This window comes from Denticeps clupeoides, chromosome 16 (assembly GCF_900700375.1).
Source record: "Denticeps clupeoides chromosome 16, fDenClu1.1, whole genome shotgun sequence".
Lineage (NCBI taxonomy): Eukaryota > Metazoa > Chordata > Actinopteri > Clupeiformes > Denticipitidae > Denticeps > Denticeps clupeoides.
The window spans coordinates 6772846-6796032 of NC_041722.1; the positions used below are offsets into that span (position 1 = coordinate 6772846).

Here is a 23187-nt window from a genome sequence, read left to right on the forward strand (position 1 = left end):
ATGCATTATCTAGGCTGGGGCGTAAAAAAGCAGTGTTTTATTGTAAAGTCAAAGCACTGAGTAATAATCCCGACTGCGGATGTTCAGTGTGATGTCATGTTTGCCACCCGAGCAACACAACGTCATGATTACCTAAAGCTTAAATTATAATGAAATTTTAGGGTTTGGAAGAAGATGAAAGAGCAAAATACTTTTTTATTTTATTTCGTTCACAGCCAGTTTTACTGTCCCAAACCCTCCCTACTGATTAATGTTCGCTTCGAACCCCATGGCCCCACCCAGAGTCCTGCTGCTCCTCACTGACCGTTACCTTCCTGATCCCTTCATTTCCTACCCTTGATGCACCACCCTCATTTGGCACACCCTGCAGAGGCACTGCACACTGACCCCTGCACCCTCTCAAAATAATTAACTGTGTCCAAGCCGTGGCTGGAGGGTGTGTTTTAACAGCAGGACGCGTTTCCTGTCGTTGCGTGTCTGCATCTGTCCTCAGGGGCTGCAACCTGGGATCAATATTGGTATAAGCTCAGGTTTCGGTGGGATCCCGGCGGGTGACCAGAGGCTTTATCATGTTTGTGTAACCACAGATGCGGAAATGAGCTGGTGTGGGCACAGGCTGGCACGTATGGCAGCCGCTGTATTGTTTACAGAGCTACCCGTGGCAACTGCACCACAGGGACCACCGTGAAAGGACTGTTATTCTCGGCAGCAACGACAACAGAGCCAATTCTCTTCTTCTCCCCAGCATGTACGAATGTCTGACGTGTGCCGTAGGAGGAGTTGAGATAGAGAGAGCAACGGAGCAAACCCATCTGTTATTCATCCTCCAGGTATACGAGCCCCGTGCAGGTGGTGCTGACTTTGTTGGGACACGCCCTGGCCCAGTTCTTGTAGCGATGATGGATGAGTAATGTTCCTTGAACAGATGAGATCTTGTCTGAAGACAGACAGGTGCAAACCAACTAGTACTCTGGTCTCTCTCTGAGCCACTGCAGATGAAACAATGCCCCCTTCTTTCGTTTTTTTTCCTCTTGCTTTCAAAGTCAAAACCACAGGGCTTTGTTCGGCCTTGATGATTCATAATTGTCTCATGTCTCTTCGGTTTCCATGCCTCACATAATAAAAACCCAGTGCACCACCATTATAAATTCATTCTGCACGTTGAGATAGGGGTTGTAGTAGCCTAGTGGGTAACACACTTGCATATCAACCAGAAGACCCGGGTTCAAACCTGGATAAGGGCAAAAGTGTATAAAAATACGTAACTACAATATTACACTGGGGCAGTGGTGGCCTAGCAGTTAAGGAAGCGGCCCGTAAATAGAAGGTTGCCGGTTCAAATCCCGACCCACCTGTCACGTTAAACTGTTTTCGGCCACCGCGCCATTGTTTCTTTGAGTTTATTGTTTGTTTATAAATAAAACCCCGTCCCAGCATGTCAGACCTCTGCGCTTCCTTCCCTCGTAAGTCCGTAGTCGTGACAGAATGCCAGAGACCCACCCAAAAGCGCAGAGGTAGAAAGCAGAGGAGAAGAAACGCCGCGAAGGACGCAGCCCGGCGCGGCGAACGCGGACGGCAGGGGAGAGACGCGCCGCCCGTTCTGGTGGAGCGTTTTCTCCCCGAGAAGCCGTGGTACGCGGCGCCACGTGATGACGTCACCCCCGGGAAACTCCGCGAAACCCGGAAGCGACAACGTCGGCGGGTGAGTGGGCGGAGCGAGGACGTTGGCGTCGGCAGCAGCGAGGAAGTGACGTGGGCAGCGAGCGCAGAAGATGCGACCCCCACGATCTTCGCCATGTCGAGCCAAGAACTCTGCGCTCTGCTGGCAAGGCTCCCCGTGGACTGGGACGACACGGACGACGACGAGAGCACGGGAGACGAGAGTTGGGCTCCGCCCATCGCGCCAGTCTGCGATCGTCGCAAGGTCCGTGGGTACCCACGTCACTTCCAGGGGGGTGAGAAGCGGCAACAACGGCGGCGTTCCTCCAGCGAGGAGGTGGGCAGCCTCCAGCCCGAATGGCCAGAGTACTGCCCATGGGAGCTTATCGCGCCATGGGTCCAGGATGTCCGCAGGGTGGACGACCCTTGGAGTCACCGGTGGGAGGACACGGATGACGAAAGCGATGATGACGTGGATTTTCGGTGGGCGGTCGGTGCCGGGATGGCTCCGCCCAGCGTGCGCGTCCGAGATCATCGCGGCGTCCGTGATGACCCATGTGACTTCCGGGGGTACGAGGTTGACACGGACGACGACCAGGATGACGCCGTTTGGGCAGTCGGTGCCGGGATGGCTCCGCCCATCGCGCCCATCCAGGATCGTCACGAGGTCCGTGGAGACCCACGTCCCTCCCAGCAGTGTGAGGAAAGCTGGTGGAAGAGGGCGACGGGAGGTCGCCAGCCAGCAACTGCGCTGCCGGGACTGCCTCGCAGGGAATCCTCCATTCCTGCTCCAGTCGCCGACCCGCCTTCCCTCTGCCCGGACGTTCCCCAGCAAAATGGCAGCGCAGCACCAGCGTCCACACCTGCTGGAGAAAACGTCCACCCCCCTCCACACCACACACCTACCACCATCTCCAGCGACGTGCCCAGCCCCGTGTGGGACAGCCCAATTGTCCCGGGACCCTTCAGTGGGGCAGCAGACACAGACGAGATCACTACCATCCTCACGTGTCTGACTGGATCAGCATGGGGCTGGAGCACAACCCTCTGGCAGCAGGGAGAGACAGACAGGAGTTTTCGGGACTTCCAACAGAGACTGAGGGCGGAGTTTGATCGGCCTGAGCCAGGGATCGAACTCTGCCCCTCCACCACATGCCAGTCAAGATCCGGGGCAAGAAGACCAAGCACTGGTGGGCGACGAGAAGGTCGCTCCTCCCGAGATCCTGGCTGTGCCCCCTGAGGAGGTCCCGGAGAGCCCAGAGAGGGAGCCAGACGACCCTCTCTTCTGTCTGTCTCTGTCTGTGTGTGTCTGTGTGGCATATGTGTCCGTATGTCGCCCCCACTTCCCCTCTTTGTGTCCACCAGATGGCGACCCAGCCGCGGAGCCGAACCCCAGGGAGGAGGTTCCTGACCCGAATGTGCTGGTCCAAGGCAAGGTGGACAAGCCCCAAGGTACCCCGAAGTCCAGCCGGGGGGGGTGCTCCCCCAAAGAATTTTTTGGGGGGGTGCAGTTCGGGTTGGGGACTCCTCCTGAGGGGAGGGGAGGTGGGGAAGCGATGGAGCTGGGTCCTCCGGTAGCCAGTGAGGAGGGCGGGCCAGGCATGGGCCTGCGTCTGCCTCCAGAGGGGTGGAGCGCCATAGAGCCCCCGGGTAGGCATGAGGACCCAGCTGGGACAGGCAGGAAGAGGGCCTGCTTGTCCCAACGGACGCAGAAGGGGCTAGCCGGATGGTCTGGCAATGCCCCCCCCTTGGCACCAGGGCCGTGCAGCGAGAGGGGCTGCATAGTCCCAGAAGGCACCAGCCTGGGGTGCCTGGAACAGTCGCCGGAGGCTCTGGGACAATCTCCCTGCGCGGTGCAGGGGGTGACACAAGACGTGTCAGAGGGGACATGTGGAGACAGGGCCCACGCGTACCCAGATGGATCGGCCCTGATTATTGTGTGCAGGTACGGGAGTCCGGGGCCGCCATGCGGGACCACGCCGGGGAGCCAGGCCGAGGGTCCGGGGCCGCCATGCGGGACCACGCCGGGGAGCCAGGCCGAGGGTCCGGGGCCGCCATGCGGGACCACGCCGGGGAGCCAGGCCGAGGGTCCGGGGCCGCCATGCGGGACCACGCCGGGGAGCCAGGCCGAGGGTCCGGGGCCGCCACGCCTGACCACGCCGGGGAGCCAGCCCGAGGGACCGGGTCCTCCAAGGGGAGGATACAGCAGGGCAGGAGCCCTGTGGTTGCCGCTGTCCGCCCCGCCGCCTCCACTGATGGTACTGTTGGGGCTCCGAGGACGTAGCCCTTGGAGGGGGGGCTCTGTCAGGATTGCCTGCAGCTGGGCTCCACACCGGAACCCAATCCTGACGCCCCATAAATGCCGGAAGTTTCCACCCGTTCGGGGTCGCTGGCATTTTCGTGAACTCTCTGCACGAACTTGACCTGATTTAGTTTTATGTGTTTTGAGTTCTGGCAATCGCCACACGCCTACAGGTTTGTTTTAGTTTATCTGTATTTAAGTTAAATCGTTTTCGGCCACCGCGCCATTGTTTATTTGTATTTCTTTATTGTTTGTTTATAAATAAAACCCCCTTCCCAGAATGTCAGACCTCTGCGCTTCCTTCCCCCGTAAGTCCGTAGTCGTGACACCACTGAGGTGCCATTGAGCAAAGCACTGCTTCCCGGGTGCCTGTCATGGCTGCCCACTGCTCACCAAGGGTGATGGTTAAATGCAGACAACAAATTTCACCATGTGCACCGTGTGCTGTGCTGTGTATCACAATGACAATCACTTCACTTTCACTTCACAATACATGATTACTTTTAAAAAAGTGATTAGCGAGGTTGACAGCTCACAGTATGACTGGTCTGTCATTTATACAATACTGTGCAAAAGTCTTAAGCAGGCTTCCAGTAAAAATTAGTTATGAAGTTGCTCAAAAACAGCAAATGTGTGTATACCTCTTAGTATATTGGTTTACATTGGTGTACAGTATTTTGTACAGTATGTAGTTATGCATTTTATCTGCACCGAAGAGGTTCCAGACATGCCTTTGACACCACTGATAAGTGACCATATAAATGGTTAACCGAAACGTCTGCACACTCACTGGAGTCCTGGTGGGACCTTGTGGCCTTTTACAAAGCAGGGGCCAGCACAAGAGGAACCTGACATGTCTTAATTGAACAACAAGATACAAGTGTCAGTCAGAGTCTTATTTAAGCAGACAGAGTTTGCTTAGCGGAGTCCGTGCTTAGCGGGCTACGAATCACATCAGCCCGTGTCTGCAGACAGGAATGCAATTTAGCAGTTGGGTAGTTGACCATGGCTTATTAGCACACATTCTGGTGCTACCATAACAAAAAAAAGCTGATCCTGCAGGGCCATAGACTTTGCTAAGCTTTGCTGAATGCAGCAAAGTGACACGTTGTTAGTGTAGACCACCTGATCACCCAGTACAGACCACCAGGGAGCTCAGACATGCAGCAAGACTGACAAAGACATCTGCAGCCAGGCTTGCTTATCTGTGATCACTTTTGCATTTAAGCTCTTAATCTATAAGGCTTCGATGTGAACAATGGAAGGCTGATACCAGAACTGAGATACTGAGAATGAACTCCAGACTCCCAGGAAGGACATGGAGGACGTGCCTCTGCTACAGTCATATCAGGATCACACCAAGCATTTTTTTTTAGGAATTGGGATTTCTGATAACAAAAATCTCTGAAGCAAAAATCTCCCACAGACATAATTATGTAAACATATGTTTTGTATCAACACAAAAGCTGTATAAGTCTTGAAAATGACTTTTCCTATTCATATGTTATTCAGATAAATTAAGTTACACCATCAACCATAGCAGAAGAATAATCTCATTAATTGCTCATGCAATCAGAGCAGAATCATATAATTATGTAGTATTACATTTGAATGACATGTTACCTATGATTATGTAAATGTACGATTGCCTGCAATGCAACTGAGGTGGAACAGAGATCACAGATTCCAGAAGGTCGCTGACATAAAAAAGGCAACATTTGCCTGAGACATCTTGCTCACTGTTTTTTGTCAGCCTAAATGAACTAGCCTGCCAAAATTCTCTTGTGTTGCTATCACTATTTATGTATTTTAAAACGTCATTGGTTATATTTTACGGCACTCATTAAAACTGTGCTACGGCACTAAAACACCTCAGAGCGAGCATTACCAGGGAAAACACTACTCCCTTTCCTGGACCTTCTCGAGCAAATGCATTTTGTAGCTTTGGTCAGGATAGCACTTTCTCAGATAGCCGGCCAGATCTGAATACTTTCCACATAATCTGGCAGGCGGCTCAGCCCCACCCTGGAAAAGTGCCTCAGCCTTTGTCCAGATCCAAGAACTCGGAAAAAAAAAAAGAACATTTTAAAAAGTACTAAACCATTCCCATACAATGGCCGGCCCCTGAGTTATTTAAATCCCTGCAGGGCTGAAGGAAAGGGAGTCGGGGGATCTAACTCAGGAGAGGCTAAGTGATGAAAAACATGTTCTCATGCTGTCTCACTCGCGATTCCAACAATCTGTCAAAGCGAGAGGAGGATTATGACTACAGCAACACAACAGAAAAACAACACTACTGGACAGAGTAAAAAAAAACATGGCTCTGGCACGGTGGTCGGGATGGTCAGGAGAACACGATGAGCTCATTTCCTGTTCAGACTGTGGTTCAGGCAGACATTTGGAGACTGGGTGCAGACTGGTATGATGTCAGTCTTCGCACACCCCCATTAAAAACCATAGTCACTTACATCATTGCACCCCCCGAAGGGGAGCCTCATGCAAGGATGCCTCTATGTTCAAATAAGGCTCTTTCTTGGCTCATTCCTTAATGTGATAAATCTGTGAGATATTGGCTTCACCATTCACAACGTCAAGCGACACTTGATTGTTTCAACATGTCTCACACAGAATGCACCAAAGTGGGCACACATCTGTGTCCTAGGATGAGGGTCAAAGGGCATCAGCTGGGTATGAGAGTGCATGACAGGGAAACAGGAAACAAATAGGAGTAAACCTCTAGTTGGCACACTTTTCTAAATATTTAATCTAAGCTCATTCTTTGATAGAAATGTCACTATGCTCTGGAGAACAAGGCACATTGTTTTCTCTGCTCTGTTTGGCAGCATGGTGACAAAAAAGGGACCTAATCAGACACAACATTCCCTTCGTCGTAGTGTCTGTCATATCAGGAGAAAACCACGATGCTAGGCAATTGAAAAAAAGTACAAAAGCAAGACCTGCAAGGACAAAGCAAATGACTGCAGTGAGATGTCTGACCCAGACAGGTCCGTTCAACTCGGTCTGAAGAGTGAAGGTCTGTCACAAGAACATTTGTGTCACAAACATTGTTGCATATAGTAATTTAACCAGTGGACAAAAAAGACCAATTTAGAACAGAATCAACTGTTATTTACCTTGGTGCTGGTACATGCTGTGCTCTTCTTGTATTCCTTGTGGCTGGCTCTCTTGTCCAGTTTGCTCCACAAGGCCTTGGCCTTCCAGTAGGTGACCCTGGTCTTCAAGCTGCTGTAGAAGGTCTCATAATCAAGTGGATCAAGGTCCAGCTGCCTGCAGAGGATGCTGAAAGCCTGCAGGGTTCCTTTGCATGTGGTGGCCTGAACAAAGTTCTCGAAGAGCTTCCCAGCCTGATTCTGCTCCTCTTCCACCTCACCCATCTTCTGCTCATGGACTGAAGATGCCTGGGCAGCTGGTTCCTTCTGGCTCTTCTCAATAGGGGGCTCTCAGCCCTGTTTCACGCTGCCTGGCTGCAGGTGGTGTTTTCCTCAGGCATGACTGGTCTAATAAAGAGAAGAAATGACATGCTGAGTCTGATGTCATCCCAGCTCCTGTGGAATACTAACCAATGAATCCTAAAATGGCATAAGGCTGGCAAGAAGACTTACAGTTAAAAGTTTGACCTCCATGGTTCAGGGTTTACTAAATTGTGCCGTACAATTTCAACAAATGGTATTTAATCTGCATTTACTATAAATCGTTTTTATAATTATGATGCCATTCTGCATACAAATACTGCATTAATGTAATCAGATTAGTCTGACACTTCAAAGAAATCGCGGCGGCCGCCCCCCCTCGCCGGATCCACAGGGGGTGTGTGGACGCCCACGAAGATGGCCACCCAGAGAACACAGGGCCAGGGTCGCCATCACATCTTGCACGCCACCCTCGTTAATGCTAGCCATAAAGCTAGACCTTGCTTGCCCCACGGCTGATCCTTTTGCCATCACAGTGGCCGACCCGCGCCGTCTGACCACACTTCTGCCCGCCTCCTGTTCCTACGAGCACTCCGCGGTAAATAGCATGAATTCTGCCTATTTCACTGCGTGCTCCTCCCACCGCCGCCGAGCCGCCACTCCCTCTGCCCTTCCCTTGCTACATGCCTGCATCCCCCAAGCACCCACGTCCTGCTGCTCCTACTCGCATGCATCACCACGTGCATCACCATATGCAAGTTCTGCAATGTCTGCACGTGCGTCTTCTGGTCCCGGCTGTGACAGACACTTTGTCATTACATTGTCAATTTATGAATTGTAGCATTTTCTTATGTATGTTCTTTACAGTACATTCTAAGGAAATAATCCCATGGCACATAATTACCATTAACTACAAAATGTTCTGCCACAGTCTGCATTTTACTCTGTTTTCCACTTTGAATATGTGTACATCTTCAATGGCGTACCTGATGCGGGAAAAGAATGGATTACACTTTTAGGCCATTCATAATATTTGAATACTCGGTTTGCGGTTTTAAGTTCGGTTGAGATGGCACCTGATTTAGCGGTGGAGTCGGATCGGGGTCAGTTTTAAGAAGAAAACTGTCTTGTGGTTTTCTCTCGGCTACAGTGAACAGAGAACAAGGCAGAGATGCTGTTTACCAGGCCCACAAGGACACCTCTTTGGGCCCAGTAACACACTCTGGCAGAATATATTTTTAGTTCACGCTCATATTAAATTTCAAACCTCTTCTTGAGGACAAAATAAGCAGCCTGTTCAACAGGGAGAGGTAACACATGAACGCAGGGCATGAGGAACACAAATATGTTTTTATACGACTGCGAACCACAACATGGGAACACTGGCTTCGATCTTTCTAATAATCAAATGGTCTTTAAACACTCAAGATTAAAACCTCAATAAACACATCAGAGGAGTTTCACAGGCTTTCAGCCTTTCAGAAATGAAGATCATATAATACAAATTTGAATATCAAGGGGGAAAAATCTGCCCCAGAGTAGCATCAAAGCACATGTGGAGACCTCCCTTGTTGGCACTCTCTTGGTGGATAATGTATTCTTCCATGACTGATGGAAAGAAGAGCTCTTGGATATTGTAATCAGATGTGTCCAGTGTTGGACTATGTCAGAGAACTGACCGGAGCCCTCAATCCACACGCTTTAAGCATGTGTAACTGCACTAAATCAATCTGGGCACCTGACACCAAATGTCAACTTCCTCTGACATTTAGGATTTCTTCATTCTCGGCTCTGTAGACCAGACAAAATCATATTTCAGCAGCATTATGTGGGATTTGGGATCAGACTGGTACTCTTCTGCTGTAAATGAAAATCATGCCTGGATGAATGCGGTGGTTCAATAAAGCATGGGATATGTCGGATACAGTAATAACATGATTCAAACCTCCTGTTCTCCTGGCCTTACATGTGCAAACATCTTCATGGAACCTGGGCTTTCTGTTGCCACATGATGCTTCTCATCTGAAGTCATCTGGACCGATGAAGCAGTGAAAACTCTGCTGTGCTGGACTCTGTCTTCTATAAGCCTCTCGGAGAGGATGTGTCCGGTCCTGTTGTGTGGGTGTTAAGCAAACCCCCACAGGCCTGTATTTGGATGTGGATGATGAACCATGTTATCAGAAGGGGTGCATTCCACAGCTAGATGACTGAAATGCCTCCACATGAAAGGACACACCCCCTCTGGCTAGTTGTTTGAGCCCTCAGCTATGAGGCATGTCACTAAAATGCATGTTGGCTACATTAAAAGGCTGCAGGCTGGCATTTTGCATGAGAACTGTACACGGAGGGCTTGTTGAAGTTGGGGAAACAGAACCTGCCAGAAAGGGACCCCCTTTAATTTGAAAGTGTTGTAATTAGCGTAATCGAGTCACAAGGGCAGAATTATCCCTACCATTCATTTAGCCTATTTTTAAAATGCCTTTAAAATAGCTTTGGTCTGCACCTTTAAATAATGATTAGCTTTATGTAATAAGCAGTTGTGGAGAAAAAAACTGTCATTATTTTAAGGGAACATTTTTCTGCCTATCTCAGCATAAGGAGTATATAACAGTAAAAATAAAAGCTTCACACAAAAAAATACCATAAACAAGAGCGTGGTCTACCACTAACAAGTAGTTGAGGAGCCAAGACCATAAGAAAGCAGCTTTAACATGTTGCTATTTTAACATATGATTTTCTACTAAACAATGATATATGAGTGGAAAACGTGTTAATAACTATACATGATGTAATACTTAACAGAAGCTTTATATTTCAGGTTTAGCAGATGAAAAATGTGTATATTATTAAATCCATCTGCCTGCAGATTCCACGGGGGTTAATGAAAAGGTAGCACAAACTGTCCACACTGGCCGTCCTGTGCTGGGGGAAACTGCGTGACTTCACCAACTGAGAGCATGGAAAGGCAGTCACAGAATCCCAGTAAAACACACACAGATGCACAGACGTGGACATAAGCCCTGCTTTGCATTCTTCCAATCATTTACATAAACCCTTGTACCCTGGGCCCTAGTTTCAAAAGGCTTCTAGTTAGTTGGTTGCGTCGGAGCACATATGATGGCTCAAGGAACAAAAACGCTGGGTGAACTGATGGGAGTTTTAGAGAAGGCTCCATAGCAGGGGTCACCAACCCTGGTCCTGGAGGGCACTTGATTACCATCATTTAGCACACCAGCTTCAACGTCTGTACTTGTTATCACCCAGTTCTTGAGTTGAATGAGGTGTGGTGGAACATGGAAAGATCATCAAGCTGTGCAGGACAGGGGCCCTCCAGGACCAGGGTTGGTGACTCCTGCTCTATCCAGTATGGCAAGTGACACGGAACTGATCCTCAATATTTAATTTTTTTTGTATTGTACATTTTGTCTATTAAATATTATGGACAATTTTGATAACTGGCTGCTGTTTTGTAAGCCTTGAATAAAAGTCCACTTGTTTTAAAAAAGAACCCTGTTTTTGTCTGAATGCAGCATCAGGCATCAACATATCAGTGGTAAAATATTCGCATGATATTCATACAGGGCCCTATTTTGATGAACACAGAATATATAAGTGTAAACATTCCATTTAGGTGTTATAAGGGTGAAAAAAATTGTCTTTGTTCCCGGACAACCTTCTTACACCCTATATTTTTTATTACTTTTAAAAATTTGTGGCGTTATCACTGCACCAAAGGAGGGGAGGACCCAGGCACAGGTGCTTGCTCAAAAACCAGTTAATTGTAATATGGGCCAAACAAACTTATAGGAATCTACTTTGGGGAAGTGGAAAGAGGGAAAGGAAAGGCTCACTCATACAGAGGAAACATCTGAAAAATACAATAAAACACCATTAACACACATCAAGGACCGGTTGGTGCGGACCACACCGGGTCACACGGCAGGAATTCACAGGATAGCCAACCAACACAAGGACAAAAGTGCTAGCGCGGAATGCACCGGGTCTGCCTACCCAACACACACACACACACCATACTCCACATGCTTACGCTCACACATACCGTGCACACACAGTGACGGACAGGTGGATAAGACCGGACCTGGAACACTAGGGGCGGTACTCCTTGAAAGGAGGAAAACCTGGTGTAGGTAACTGGGAAGGGGCGGGGCCTGCACTCAGTGCTCCGGGACCAGCATTTGCCAGGGAGGATCTTCACAGGAGCTAGATTGCTGGTGGGCTTTTGGCAGCTTGTGAAAAACCGCATGCACTGATGATATACCGGAATCCCACCCAGAATGCACCTGCCACATTCCTAAAACATGTGTTAAAAAGCAGTGCATGGACACACTCTCCCACCAGAGGAAAATAAAATAGTCTAATAAATAAGCCTAAATAAATAGTTTATGCAGGCGTATGGCGAAAAATGACGTGCGAATTGTGTCCAACTAGAACGCAAGCCTCACACTAATACATACGGCCCCTCCTTGTTTATTCTGCTCCCATCCCCAGATAAAAAGTACTTCACACGCATTATTGTGCTGTCTGCCCAGAACAACATCTGTTCATCACATCGGAATTCCTCGAGTGATTCTTAAGCAGTTGAGTATGAAACATTATATGCAGTATAGTTAGAGGTGCTTGCCAAAAAACCCACTACAAGGAACATGTTTCAGTCTTTTCTGTGCACGTTATCAACTATATTTGGATTATTCATAAGGTCAAATATTCCAAATGTGGCGTTAAAGCAAGCCGCCCCACGGTTGTGTGTTGTTGTTTGTTCAGGTAAGCTTTCGTTCCATGTGCAATTGGCTTTCGTTACTGGACAGGAATTTGAAGGATGTAAAAAATTTACCTGTTTCATATTCTTAGACACATACGCACACACACAACCACCTTTACACTTAAACAAAGATCCCTTTCATGGCAACACTGCTATCAGGTCTAGTAAAATTTGAGCTGAAGGTGAAATAAAGTGCATATCTTTGGAATCAAGTTGAAACGGCTGGATTTTAAATGTTGTTTTTTCAGATGTTCTGACTTGAATGGCTGTGATGTGGAATTAATGTACCACCGTCCAGATCCACACCACATCATGGCACTGACAGCATGTATATTATCTACATTCAGGAAAAGCTCACTGACGTCCCGTTGTACAGGGGCTTCAGGAATCAACTTTATATATCCTGCCTGTGAACCAGACGACCACAAAGTTACTACCATTGTGTCCCTGAGCAAGACACTTAACCCCGAGTGTCTCCAGGAGGACTATCCCTGTAACTACTGGTTGTAAGTCAAATTAAAATTATGTAAATTAAAAATATGCACCTCATGTGTTTTTGACATATGAATGACAACCTAATAAAAGCCATAGACTGCCAGAAAGCCAAAACTATAATATCTACTCATTAAAAACACAGCAGTAAAAAGAGATGATTGGCCTGTAAGATTACAAAACAAGAGGAAGTTGATGTCATAAGGCGGAAGCAGGACGGAGAAGTGAAAATCACACGTAACAGAGTTAATTGCCTAGAGTTCCAGAGAAAACCAGGAAGGAACCGACCTCTCACCCTCTGATAAGCAGAGAGTAGGCCCCGAATGGTGACCTACAACAGGAGAAAACAATGTTCTCCAGCATCCCTCGGGGAGACTCAACCCTTCCCACGTCCTGCATGCTCAAATCAACGCGCCAAAACAATGGCAAGCACTCCTAGATGTGAGAAATGGGAAAGGTGAGGGGGAAAGCAAAATGTCATTCGTCTTGTGAGTCGGAAAAAAACCCTTTCATTCATACTGAAGTGAGGGCAGAAGATGTCTGGACGCCTGTCAGAGCCACACAGCGTGTGAACCACACGTTCTATAACCAGCGTTGTTGTCTGGAGCAATTTGCACAATCATATGCAATCAGTAGACAAAATGATTTGACAGCTAAACCAATACAGTCTTAATTTTCTAAATGATTGAATGAATTGGCCGAAAAGTCCAGTGAACTGCAGTTTCTGTAAGCTTCATCCATCCATACATGAATTTCATCACAACTATGGTTCATCACAAAAATTGCCTATAGGACTAATTATCAATGCATTAATCAGCATTAATGTGTATAGCGCATCGATTTTATCACCTCTCTTTTCATTATAATGATTTTCTTAGGTTTATTTGCTTGACAAATTATTGATGTAAACCAGGATAAAGAGCTACAGAGTTGGGTCGTATTGGATAAGCTGTGGGACCAGGTCCTAGTGGCAACATTTTAAACTTTCAGTGACAAAATAATTGTATAAATTTTAAATATAAATTGTCTAACAATACAAATGGGGCCTACATAAGATGCTATTCAGGCATTGTCACTGTCTGTGAGAAAATATAACACAATAGCAGCATTTGCTGAATAACTACAACTGTATTTTTGAAATGCAAATACAGCAGCAAAAGATCTGCATTGTCAATCAATGATGGCATGCAACAAAAAAATAGTTCTTGCCTCCCACATTAAGCCATTCCAAGAAACATGGTAATGGATAGAAAGAACCCTTCAGATTATGATCTAAAGAGGCAAGGCTGGCATATTATGCAATATTTTATACATTTTTATGTGACAGCATCCACATATGATGGCCGTCTGGGAGGTGATAGTTCACAAATGGGGATTTACAACTTCAGGATGACTTGCTCCACATTTAATGGCAGGTGTATGTGTGTGTGTGTGTGTGTGTGTGTGTATGTATGTGTGTGTGTGTGTGTGTGTGTGTGTGTGTGTGTATATATATATATATATATATATGTGTGTGTGTGTGTGTATATATATATATGTATGTATGTGTGTGTGTGTGTATATATATATATAATGTGTGTGTGTATGTATGTGTGTGTGTGTATATATATATATATATATGTATGTATGTGTGTGTATATATATATATATATATACACACACACACACACACACACACACACACACACACACACATACATACCTGCAATAATTTTTAAACATAATATTCAATTTCCTCCTCTGTATTTTGGAATGTAAATGTGTGGAAAAGTGTTCCAAATAGCTTTATCTATATTCGTTATATTTTATTTTCAAGGTTTTCAAATGCTCAAAATTGAACATGTGATACAAAACCGTTCACCGGACCGTCTGCCGTCACCTGCACCCAGTCTTGACTTGCATCACTATCATCACCCGCGCCTGTCTGCCCCGATCAGCCCCTGGATCACCCTGCAGCACCACTTGGTATAAGGGACTTGGTTTGGTTCATGTTGGGTCCGGTTCTTGTAAATGTACATGTGCCTGGCAGTCATACTGCTGTAACCTGTACAACCTATAAAAAACGTTCTTTTTGCGAATGAATAAAGGGAACAATAAACATGATCTTGGTCATTCCCTTACAAAACGATTCCCGTACAGCTAGCACCATCCAAAGGGAACGATCCACTCACGGCCTTTTCCTCTTTCCTGTCCCAGTTACCCGAACTACAGGAAACATCCTTCTGCTTCTGATTGGCTCTGGGGGGAAAACATGCATGTAGAGTGGGAAATAGAAAGTTCACCATGTGGAAACATTAAAAAAACAACTTTAATGCATCGTAATTAAAAGTGGCGCACATTCATTTCGCCGTATTAACTTGGTCCAGGGGAATTAACTGATGCCAAGCACTTGTGCCTGGTTTTAAAATGAAGACAAACCTGGGGCAGCCTGACGGGCCATGGAACAGTCCGTGCTCCCCCTCCGCTCCTGCGTTTAAATCAAGCGCCGTGCCAACCACTAATTACAAACTCAACTTCCCGTACTGCTCTCCCTTCGTTCTTGTTGATTCCAACCCAAACTCAATTTTTGGATGATGAAATTGCATCAAAATGTCACAAAAGGTTCAACAGAACCTTTTTTTTTGTTGCATAAGACTATTTCCACGTCATTACCAACAAGTAAATTAATTATTTAACTCCACTTAAAAACAACTGCACACTGTTCAGGAGAAAGTTAATTCTCTTAAACACACAGACAAACAAAAGGTTTTTGATACAGCAGTACTAATACTAGTGCTTCATTATGCAATTATCCGATTTCATTCTAATAAACTATTAAGAGTTATTCAACATTGTCTAGAGTAAAACTGTCAGACTGCCAAGTAAAGTCACTGAGGACAGAGTGTGGAATCCTGCGAACACAATACCAAAGTTCTAGTAGCAAAGCTGTTTTCAAAATTATGCAATTCGGCGGCACAAGAGGCCAGAATTCCTTAGGAAATTCCAAGGAGACAGGCAAACGGGGGGAAAAAAAGATGTGGTCTTACAGGAACATAAAATAAGCACAGAATGTTTATCAAAAGCCTGTGGCGATGAACTTCACATGCAGAACGTGCTCCTGAAATGCTGACATCATGTCCTGGCCAGTCTCGGTGCAGACCGGCCCGTATTAGAAAGATAAGAGGAGAAGTGCGGCTGCAGGCATCGCACAGGACGAGCAGGAAATGATTGCTCATTCGACGGGAATATCGGCCCGTCTCGCTGAGTCACCGAAGCCTGTTCCTGGGACGTCCGTCCAAAGTGCACACAGGGTCAAAATCCAAGGGTCAAGGGTCGGCTGTCTCTCCTGTTAATTTGTTCTTTTTTGATGTGTTTTCTGAGGAACGCGCCAGTTTACAGTGACTCCTGAGCGGGAGAGCCACCCACAGGAGACACCAGGACACACGATGACACACTAACAACTTGTGTTCATGAATATTATCTTTAATTGGCAATATAATGTAGTGGGTTGAATTATTTACAATCTCTGTGAAATTATTTCTGCTTGACAGATGCCTTATTTTATATATATATATATATATATATATATATATATATATATATGTGTGTGTGTGTGTGTGTGTGTGTGTGTGTGTGTGTGTGTGTGTGTGTGTATATATGTATGTATGTGTGTGTATATATATATATATGTGTGTGTGTGTGTGTGTATATGTGTATGTGTGTGTATATATATATGAGTATTTTTCCCTCCAACTCATCCTCAATGCCAAAATCCCACAATGTAGCAGGTTTCAATTCTGATACAACCTTTCATAATATCTCGATCATTTTGAGATATAATGCGAGATACAGAGTCCCCATAAACAGCGACACAGCAGCAGCACCCCTCTTTACTGAGAGAAAAAAAAACGCGCCAGCGCCATTCGTCACCGACTTCTAAAGTTCCACAAGAGGAGAAGTACATTCTACTCACGGTTTCTGTCCGTGTGACAGGTTCGTGTCCGTTCCGCGTACCCGACGTGACTACGGCCCGCCTGACGGCGACATTCTGCCCGGCGCGGCGCTTCTGCTGCGGGGGCGCGTGGAGCCGCCGCACCAATCAGACGCCGCCTGCGGGGAGGGGGCGGAGCCTGATGCTGGCAGCGTCCAATGAGAAGCGTGCGACTGACACCAGGGCTGTTTTAAGAAAACACAGAAATTCAAAAGGTACAAATAATATAAATAAACACTTATTTATTTTTAGAATATATATGTTTATAATATTTCTTTATTTACTTGAACACTTAATTTTACCGAATCAGAACACTGCAATACTGTGTGGCATTATTTTGAAAATACTGATTATTCAGATGTCATGCATAAACCCTTCTCTACCTGTATATCTTAGACCCACAAAAGGCTATTTTCCATACATGCGGCCTTCAGGGATTCGGGTAATGCCAGTCATCCTGTCTTCACCAGATGAATGGTTTCGCTGAGTGGACAATGTCACCAGGTCCAAAAAGATGTCCAACACACATACATTCTTGCACATTCTGGATGCCATGTTATTCCACATTTATATGGTGATGGAATGAGTGCTGTAGGTGTGCTGATAAAAAGTTGATCTTCGTTTAAACACACCTTTTTCAAGGTTATGCTTGCACTAATAAATCAGGGATTAAAGTATTTCTCCTCACTTTTTCTGGAACAAACTACATAATTTCACAATGCATAATGCTCTCAGTCAACCACAAGAGTTCAAAGTATGCCAGTTCTGTTAGAGCTAAAAAGAACACATTAATGATGACATGCAGTCACATGCTATTAGATGCTGGTCAGCGTCAGAGAAAAAGTTAAAGCAAAACATACATTAAGCCTGCATTAATAAGACTGGAGAGAATGGGGCAGGTGAGGACTCCCATTGAACAGAATTGCAGGACTGGACATGAATAATCCAAGTCCAAATTTGAAGCTCGGAGAACTCTTTTAACCGATGCAAAACCAAATCATCCAGCATAACAAATTAATATTGCCGAACATGGATCCCACTTCTAAAAAGGTTGAGTGGCGCCATATAGTGGTCAGATTTAAAAATATGTAGCATGTGTGCAATGCTGTACATTGACTGCATATATTTGCCTGGATATAGGATTAGAAGAATATTCAGTAAAGCATATATATGCATTTATATGGATCAGTGAATCTAATCCTTCAACAGTTACATTTCACTAATTAAAGTGAATTATATGTGGATGGGGCTGTCATTTTACTGAAGCACATGACCAGCCAAATGTTGGTATAATTAAATTAAACTGTAATAAAATGATAACTGTATGTAACTGTAATGTTATCAAATCATCCACTAAACGCATATAATCTCAATCAAGGAAACACAGCCTGATTCTGATTTATGGATGTGGATATAAATCATCTCTTGACAGAGGGAACCAAATACCAAAATATTTACAGCGCTTCTATCTTTATTATTTTATCAAGTTGAAAGCCTAAACCACAAAAAAAAAACCACAGGGTGGTAGTAGCCTAGTGGGTAACACACTCGCCTATGAACCAGATAAATGCTGTAAATGTAAATGTAAAATAATGCGCTAAGGAAATGATGAATTTAATGTGTGTCTATGAACCAGAAAACCACAAAGTCACAGGTTCAACCCCCACTTACTACCATTGTGTCCCTGAGTAAGACATTTAACCCCGAGTGTCATTTGTCTTCTGTCTGTGTAACTACTGATTGTAAGTCACTCTGGTCTCTAGCAGAGCAGCCAGCATACCAGACTGTGATGCCGTACACCAGAATACTCTCAATGGCTATTCCTTCTCCTTCTCTCTGAGAGTGATTTCCTTCCTGATCCAATACCAAGTCAAATTCAGGTTGGTATCGATGATACTGACCCAATAAGAATAATTTTTACAACACTTAATTGTTTTTTATATATATATATATATATATATATATATATATATATATATATATATATATATATATATATATATATATATATATATATATATATATTATATATATATATATTATATATATATATAATAAAATTATGCTTTTACTTTATGAAAAACTCTGATGCTTATTTATTTGGGATCATATTAAGGTGAACACAGGAAGTGATTTATTAAGTAAAAGATTGAGGAGTTAAAAATCTGTCTCTGTGATTTAAGTCAGCAACCTAGTTAAAGGTCCACTCATGACTCCACTTATGCTCAGCCATTTTTGTGAACTGAGTGCCTATTCATTTCTACAGCCTTATGTCCCATACTGTAACAGTCGGATAAAGTAGTTCCTAGGTTTCAGTTCCTGGATACGATCCTGAGAGTATAGTTACTTTCCAGTGTGTTCCTGTTAAAACACACATTTGCCCCAAATGACTAAAATACATTTATTTTAATATGAGAATTGATTTAAAAACATAAATATCTGGTATGTATGTATGTTGCATTTCACAAAACACAGCACATTTGTCTGGCCACCTAGCACCACTGCATTATGTTGATGTGTGAGGCAGTATTTCTTCATGCACATTTACACCCACAAATCAGAAAAAGCTGGGACAGGGTGGAAAATGTGAATAAAAAAATAAATCAGTAATTCACAAATTTCCCTTAACTTTTATTTCATTGCAGACGTTTTAGGTGCGCAACAGGGGTCTTCATTGACATTTTTCATTTTAAAAATGCGCCAACCGTTCTCTATAGGAGACAAATCAGGGCTGCATTTAAAATGAAAAATGTGTCAATGAAGACCCCGTACTGTTGCGCACCTAAAACGTTGTTTGCAGGAAGAATGGGACAAACTAACACCTGCAACACTTGGTTTCTATAATGCCTAAACGTCTTTTAAGTTTTGTTAAAAGACAGGGGAACTGTACAAAGTGGTAAATGGTGTACTGTCCCAACTTTCTTTGGAATGTGTTGTAAGCCTGAATGGCAAGAATGGATATTTATTTACGAATCAAATGATGTTGACCAAAAAAAACATGGATTATTTTGTGTTCATACAGTCTGCAATGAAATAAAAGTGAAGGGAAATTTGTGAATTACTGCTGTATTTTTTTATTCACATTTTCCACCCTGTCCCAACTTTTTCTGATTTGGGGTTGTACTTTCAGTTGGAACTTGCTACTGAAAGCAGATGATTGAAAATATCGATCCCATTGTGCTAGTATCGACCAATATCAATTGATTTGGATGGATTCCCTACTCTCAACACATGCATGGCTTATGTACAGTGGGACAGGCTTGTCACTGTGTTTCCTGAAGTCAATAAGACGTTCCTTTGATTCCTTTGTTTTCAGTGTTAGATTACTGAGGTGCACAATAGTCTTTGGACCTCTATACACAGACTCGTCTGTTGTGTCATCTGTAATAGTCTTAGTGGAATTGTTGCAAGACCGATGTCATAATTAGTCATTTAGATATATTTCAGTTCCATAGTCATCTGTTTAGATATTTCTTTTAAATATGTGCACGTACAGATGAAATAATATTCTGATGTGTTACTCTGAAGGAGTTAGACTTGACATGACGTGTGACATCATCAGAGTATATGCGATGAAGAGGATGTGCATAGAAGTAGAGAAAATTAAAAAACTGTATAGTGGGAAGCTGATGTATAGTGTGTGTTGATATTGGCATATAAACTCCAACATCGAAATGGGAGAAAAAAACATTGCCAGAAAATCAAGAGTCTCGTTGAGAGTGCAACAGAATGATATACAGTCATAGGTGTACAGTGAATACAGAATGGGTCTCAACACAAGACCCTGATGTGAACCTATATAGAGCTCCAGATGTCCTCTATGGACAGAGGAGAATTTTCTAGAAGGACAACCATCTCTGCAGCAATCCACCAATTAGGCCTGTATGGTAGAGTGGCCAGAAGGAAGCCACTCCTTCATAAAAGGCACAAGGCCACCTGCCTGGAGTTTGCCAAAAGGCACCTGAAGGACTCTCACACAATGAGAAACAAAAGGTTCTGGTCTCTTTCTTCTCCTCTCTTCACCAGAGTCTCTGGATTCAGTGGACCCCTTCTTTTACAAAGCAGCGGCTTCTTCAGGAGCTCTGCACCAAAAGTGTCTGTAAGTGGTTTATGAATGCATGCTACACACATACAACATTACAGAGTTAGTGTGGCTGGTTGGACTGAGGACCAGCTGAAACATAAACAAATGATGTGATGGATAGTAAAAGAATGAACAGAAGCTGCATGTTAGCCCCATCTTCCGGTCTTCAGTCTTCCATGAAAGAATGCAGCCACTTGGACCTGCGGAGAGAAACATTTGGGGTTAGTTCTGATGCATGTGTGTGTGTTCTCTGTGTGCACATTAAGAACCTTGTAAATGAAGAGGGAATGGCCACATGCGGGGGGAATGCTGATCCCCAGAGACCAGATGTTGCACTTCGGGTCGTATGGTCCTCATGTTCTCGAGTGCCATCCTGCACACACAGACACACACAGGAAGTCAGTTTAGGAACAAAACAAGCAAAGATGAACGCTCAGATACACACAGTTTAGACTATAATGGCTGGCGGCTATGATGGACAGACCAAGGTCAGCTGCAACCACAGAAAGAGAGAATCACTCTTGCTGCTTGTTGCTCTCTCACTCGCACATCCATGTAGAGGAACTGTGTGAATAAAGATTGTTTTCAAAGAAAACCAATTTTCACGTGGCCCTATATTCGCTCCCAGCAGAACACATGAAGAACAGCTGAGAATCAGTCATGATCATGAAATTGTTGAACTCAAACTGCACTGAGGTCAAAGCTACAAGGATCAAAGGTTTGAGTCTCTGCTTTGGATGCCTGTGGTTTGTGTGTGTGTGTGTGTCCTGGTGGTGCCATGTGTGCTCTATGGATGTGGTCCAGGCCCTAGAAACAAACAAACAAACAAACAAAATATAGTTCTGCAAGGGTTTCTGTACATTTAATTAACGTGTGTTTAGTGCTGATAGAGAAGACTGATATCTGGTGGATTTAAGATTTCCCTGCAGATGTATGACGTCCCTAGTTTTGCGAAGGGTCCTGTCACCGTCCAGACCAAGAAACAAAAGGAGATTTTAATGAAATGATCTGTAATTCCTCCAACAGTCTTTAATCTATCACAACCAGTTTCTGTCTTGCTTTCTTACAAGTAGCTGCTGATGTAGGAAGTGATGTTTTTATGCTTAAACTGCTTCAGAGACTGAATTTCGTTCTCCACAATGAACTGGCGTTCTACCAAGATGGAGACGATATAAATGATTAATTACAAATTCAGTGGTTGCTTCTTTTGAGTCAGGTCATCTTCATATATTTCACCTAACGTGGTGAGGAGTCATACCACCCATTTATCCAGTGGGGGAAGCAATGATTACTTGTGATTAGCCAATGAGGAGAGCACACTATTTTCAAATGTTTACAATTTACATCGTCGTCGTTGTCTTCCTCCGCTTATCCGGGTCCATGTCGCGGGCGCAGCATCCCAAGTAGGGAATCCCAGACAGCCCTCTCCCCAGCCACCTCCACCAGATCCTCCGGCAGGACCCCAAGGCGTTCTCAGACCAGACTGGAGATATAATTTCTCCAGCGTGTCCTGGGTCGACCCGGGGGCCTCCTGCCAGCAGGACATGCCTGAAACACCTCCCCAGGGAGGCGTCCAGGAGGCATCCTGATCAGATGCCTGAACCACCTCAACTGGCTCCTCTCGATGTGGAGGAGCAGCGGTTCTACTCTGAGTCCCTCCCAAATGTCAGAGCTTCTCACCCTATCTCTAAGGCCACGCCCGGCCACCCTACTGCGGAAAACTCCTTTCAGCCAGATTTATCCGCAATCTTGTTCTTCCGGTCATTACCCAAATCTCATGAACATAGGTGAGGATTGGGATGTAGATCGACCAGTAAATCAAGAGCCTTGCTTTCTGGCTCAGCTCCCTCTTCACCACGACAGATCAGTTCAGCATCCTGCTCCCTTCTTCCCTCACTCGTGAACAAGACCCAGATACTTAAACTCCTCCACTTGAGGTAGGGCCTCTCTACCAACCCGGAGTTGGCAAGCCACTGTCACGTCCATGCGGGCATGACGCGGCGGGTGCACGGAGAGGAGGACGAAGAGTGACGAGAAGACGTGGAATGAAGGACGCTTTCACCTGACATCACGAAACCGGGGTTTAATTGTGAATCACAAGACAGGGGAGACATCTGAGACGTAGACACTGGTGAACATGGAACATCACTTCAAAGACCTGACAGCGAACAGAAACAAACAGGGCAGCTTTATACAATTAACACAGGTGAAAACGATTAGGGAACATTACACAGGACAACAATTAAACTCCGGTCCGGAGTAACCCCCATTTCGGACCGGATCGTGACAGCCACCCTTTTCCGGTCGAGAACCATGGTCTCAGATTTGGAGGTGCTGATCCTCATCCCAGTCACTTCACACTCGGCTGCAAACCTACCCAGCAAGAGCTGAAGGTCAGAGACTGATGAAGCTAGGAAGACCACATAATCCGCAAAAAGCATAAACGAGATTCTCCTGCCACCATACTCA

The 23187-nt window shown here is 45.1% G+C and overlaps 1 protein-coding gene across 8 annotated transcripts in view; it reads right to left on the bottom strand.

Moving 5' to 3' along the window:
- Positions 1-16737, bottom strand: part of mical2a (microtubule associated monooxygenase, calponin and LIM domain containing 2a) — a 38329-nt gene extending 21592 nt beyond the window's left edge. For 7 of the 8 annotated variants that reach the window (XM_028955938.1, XM_028955941.1, XM_028955940.1 and 4 more), the window contains exons 1-2: positions 16617-16737; positions 7096-7479 (exon numbers count right to left, since the gene is read on the bottom strand). In XM_028955938.1, coding sequence (XP_028811771.1) covers positions 7096-7356 — 261 coding nt within the window. In that variant the 5' untranslated portion in view covers positions 7357-7479; positions 16617-16737. Of the gene's footprint in view, positions 1-7095; positions 7480-9358; positions 9460-16616 lie in introns of those variants that run through there. The other variant, XM_028955935.1, reaches the window with a different exon arrangement.
- Between the last annotated feature and the right edge of the window lie 6450 nt (positions 16738-23187).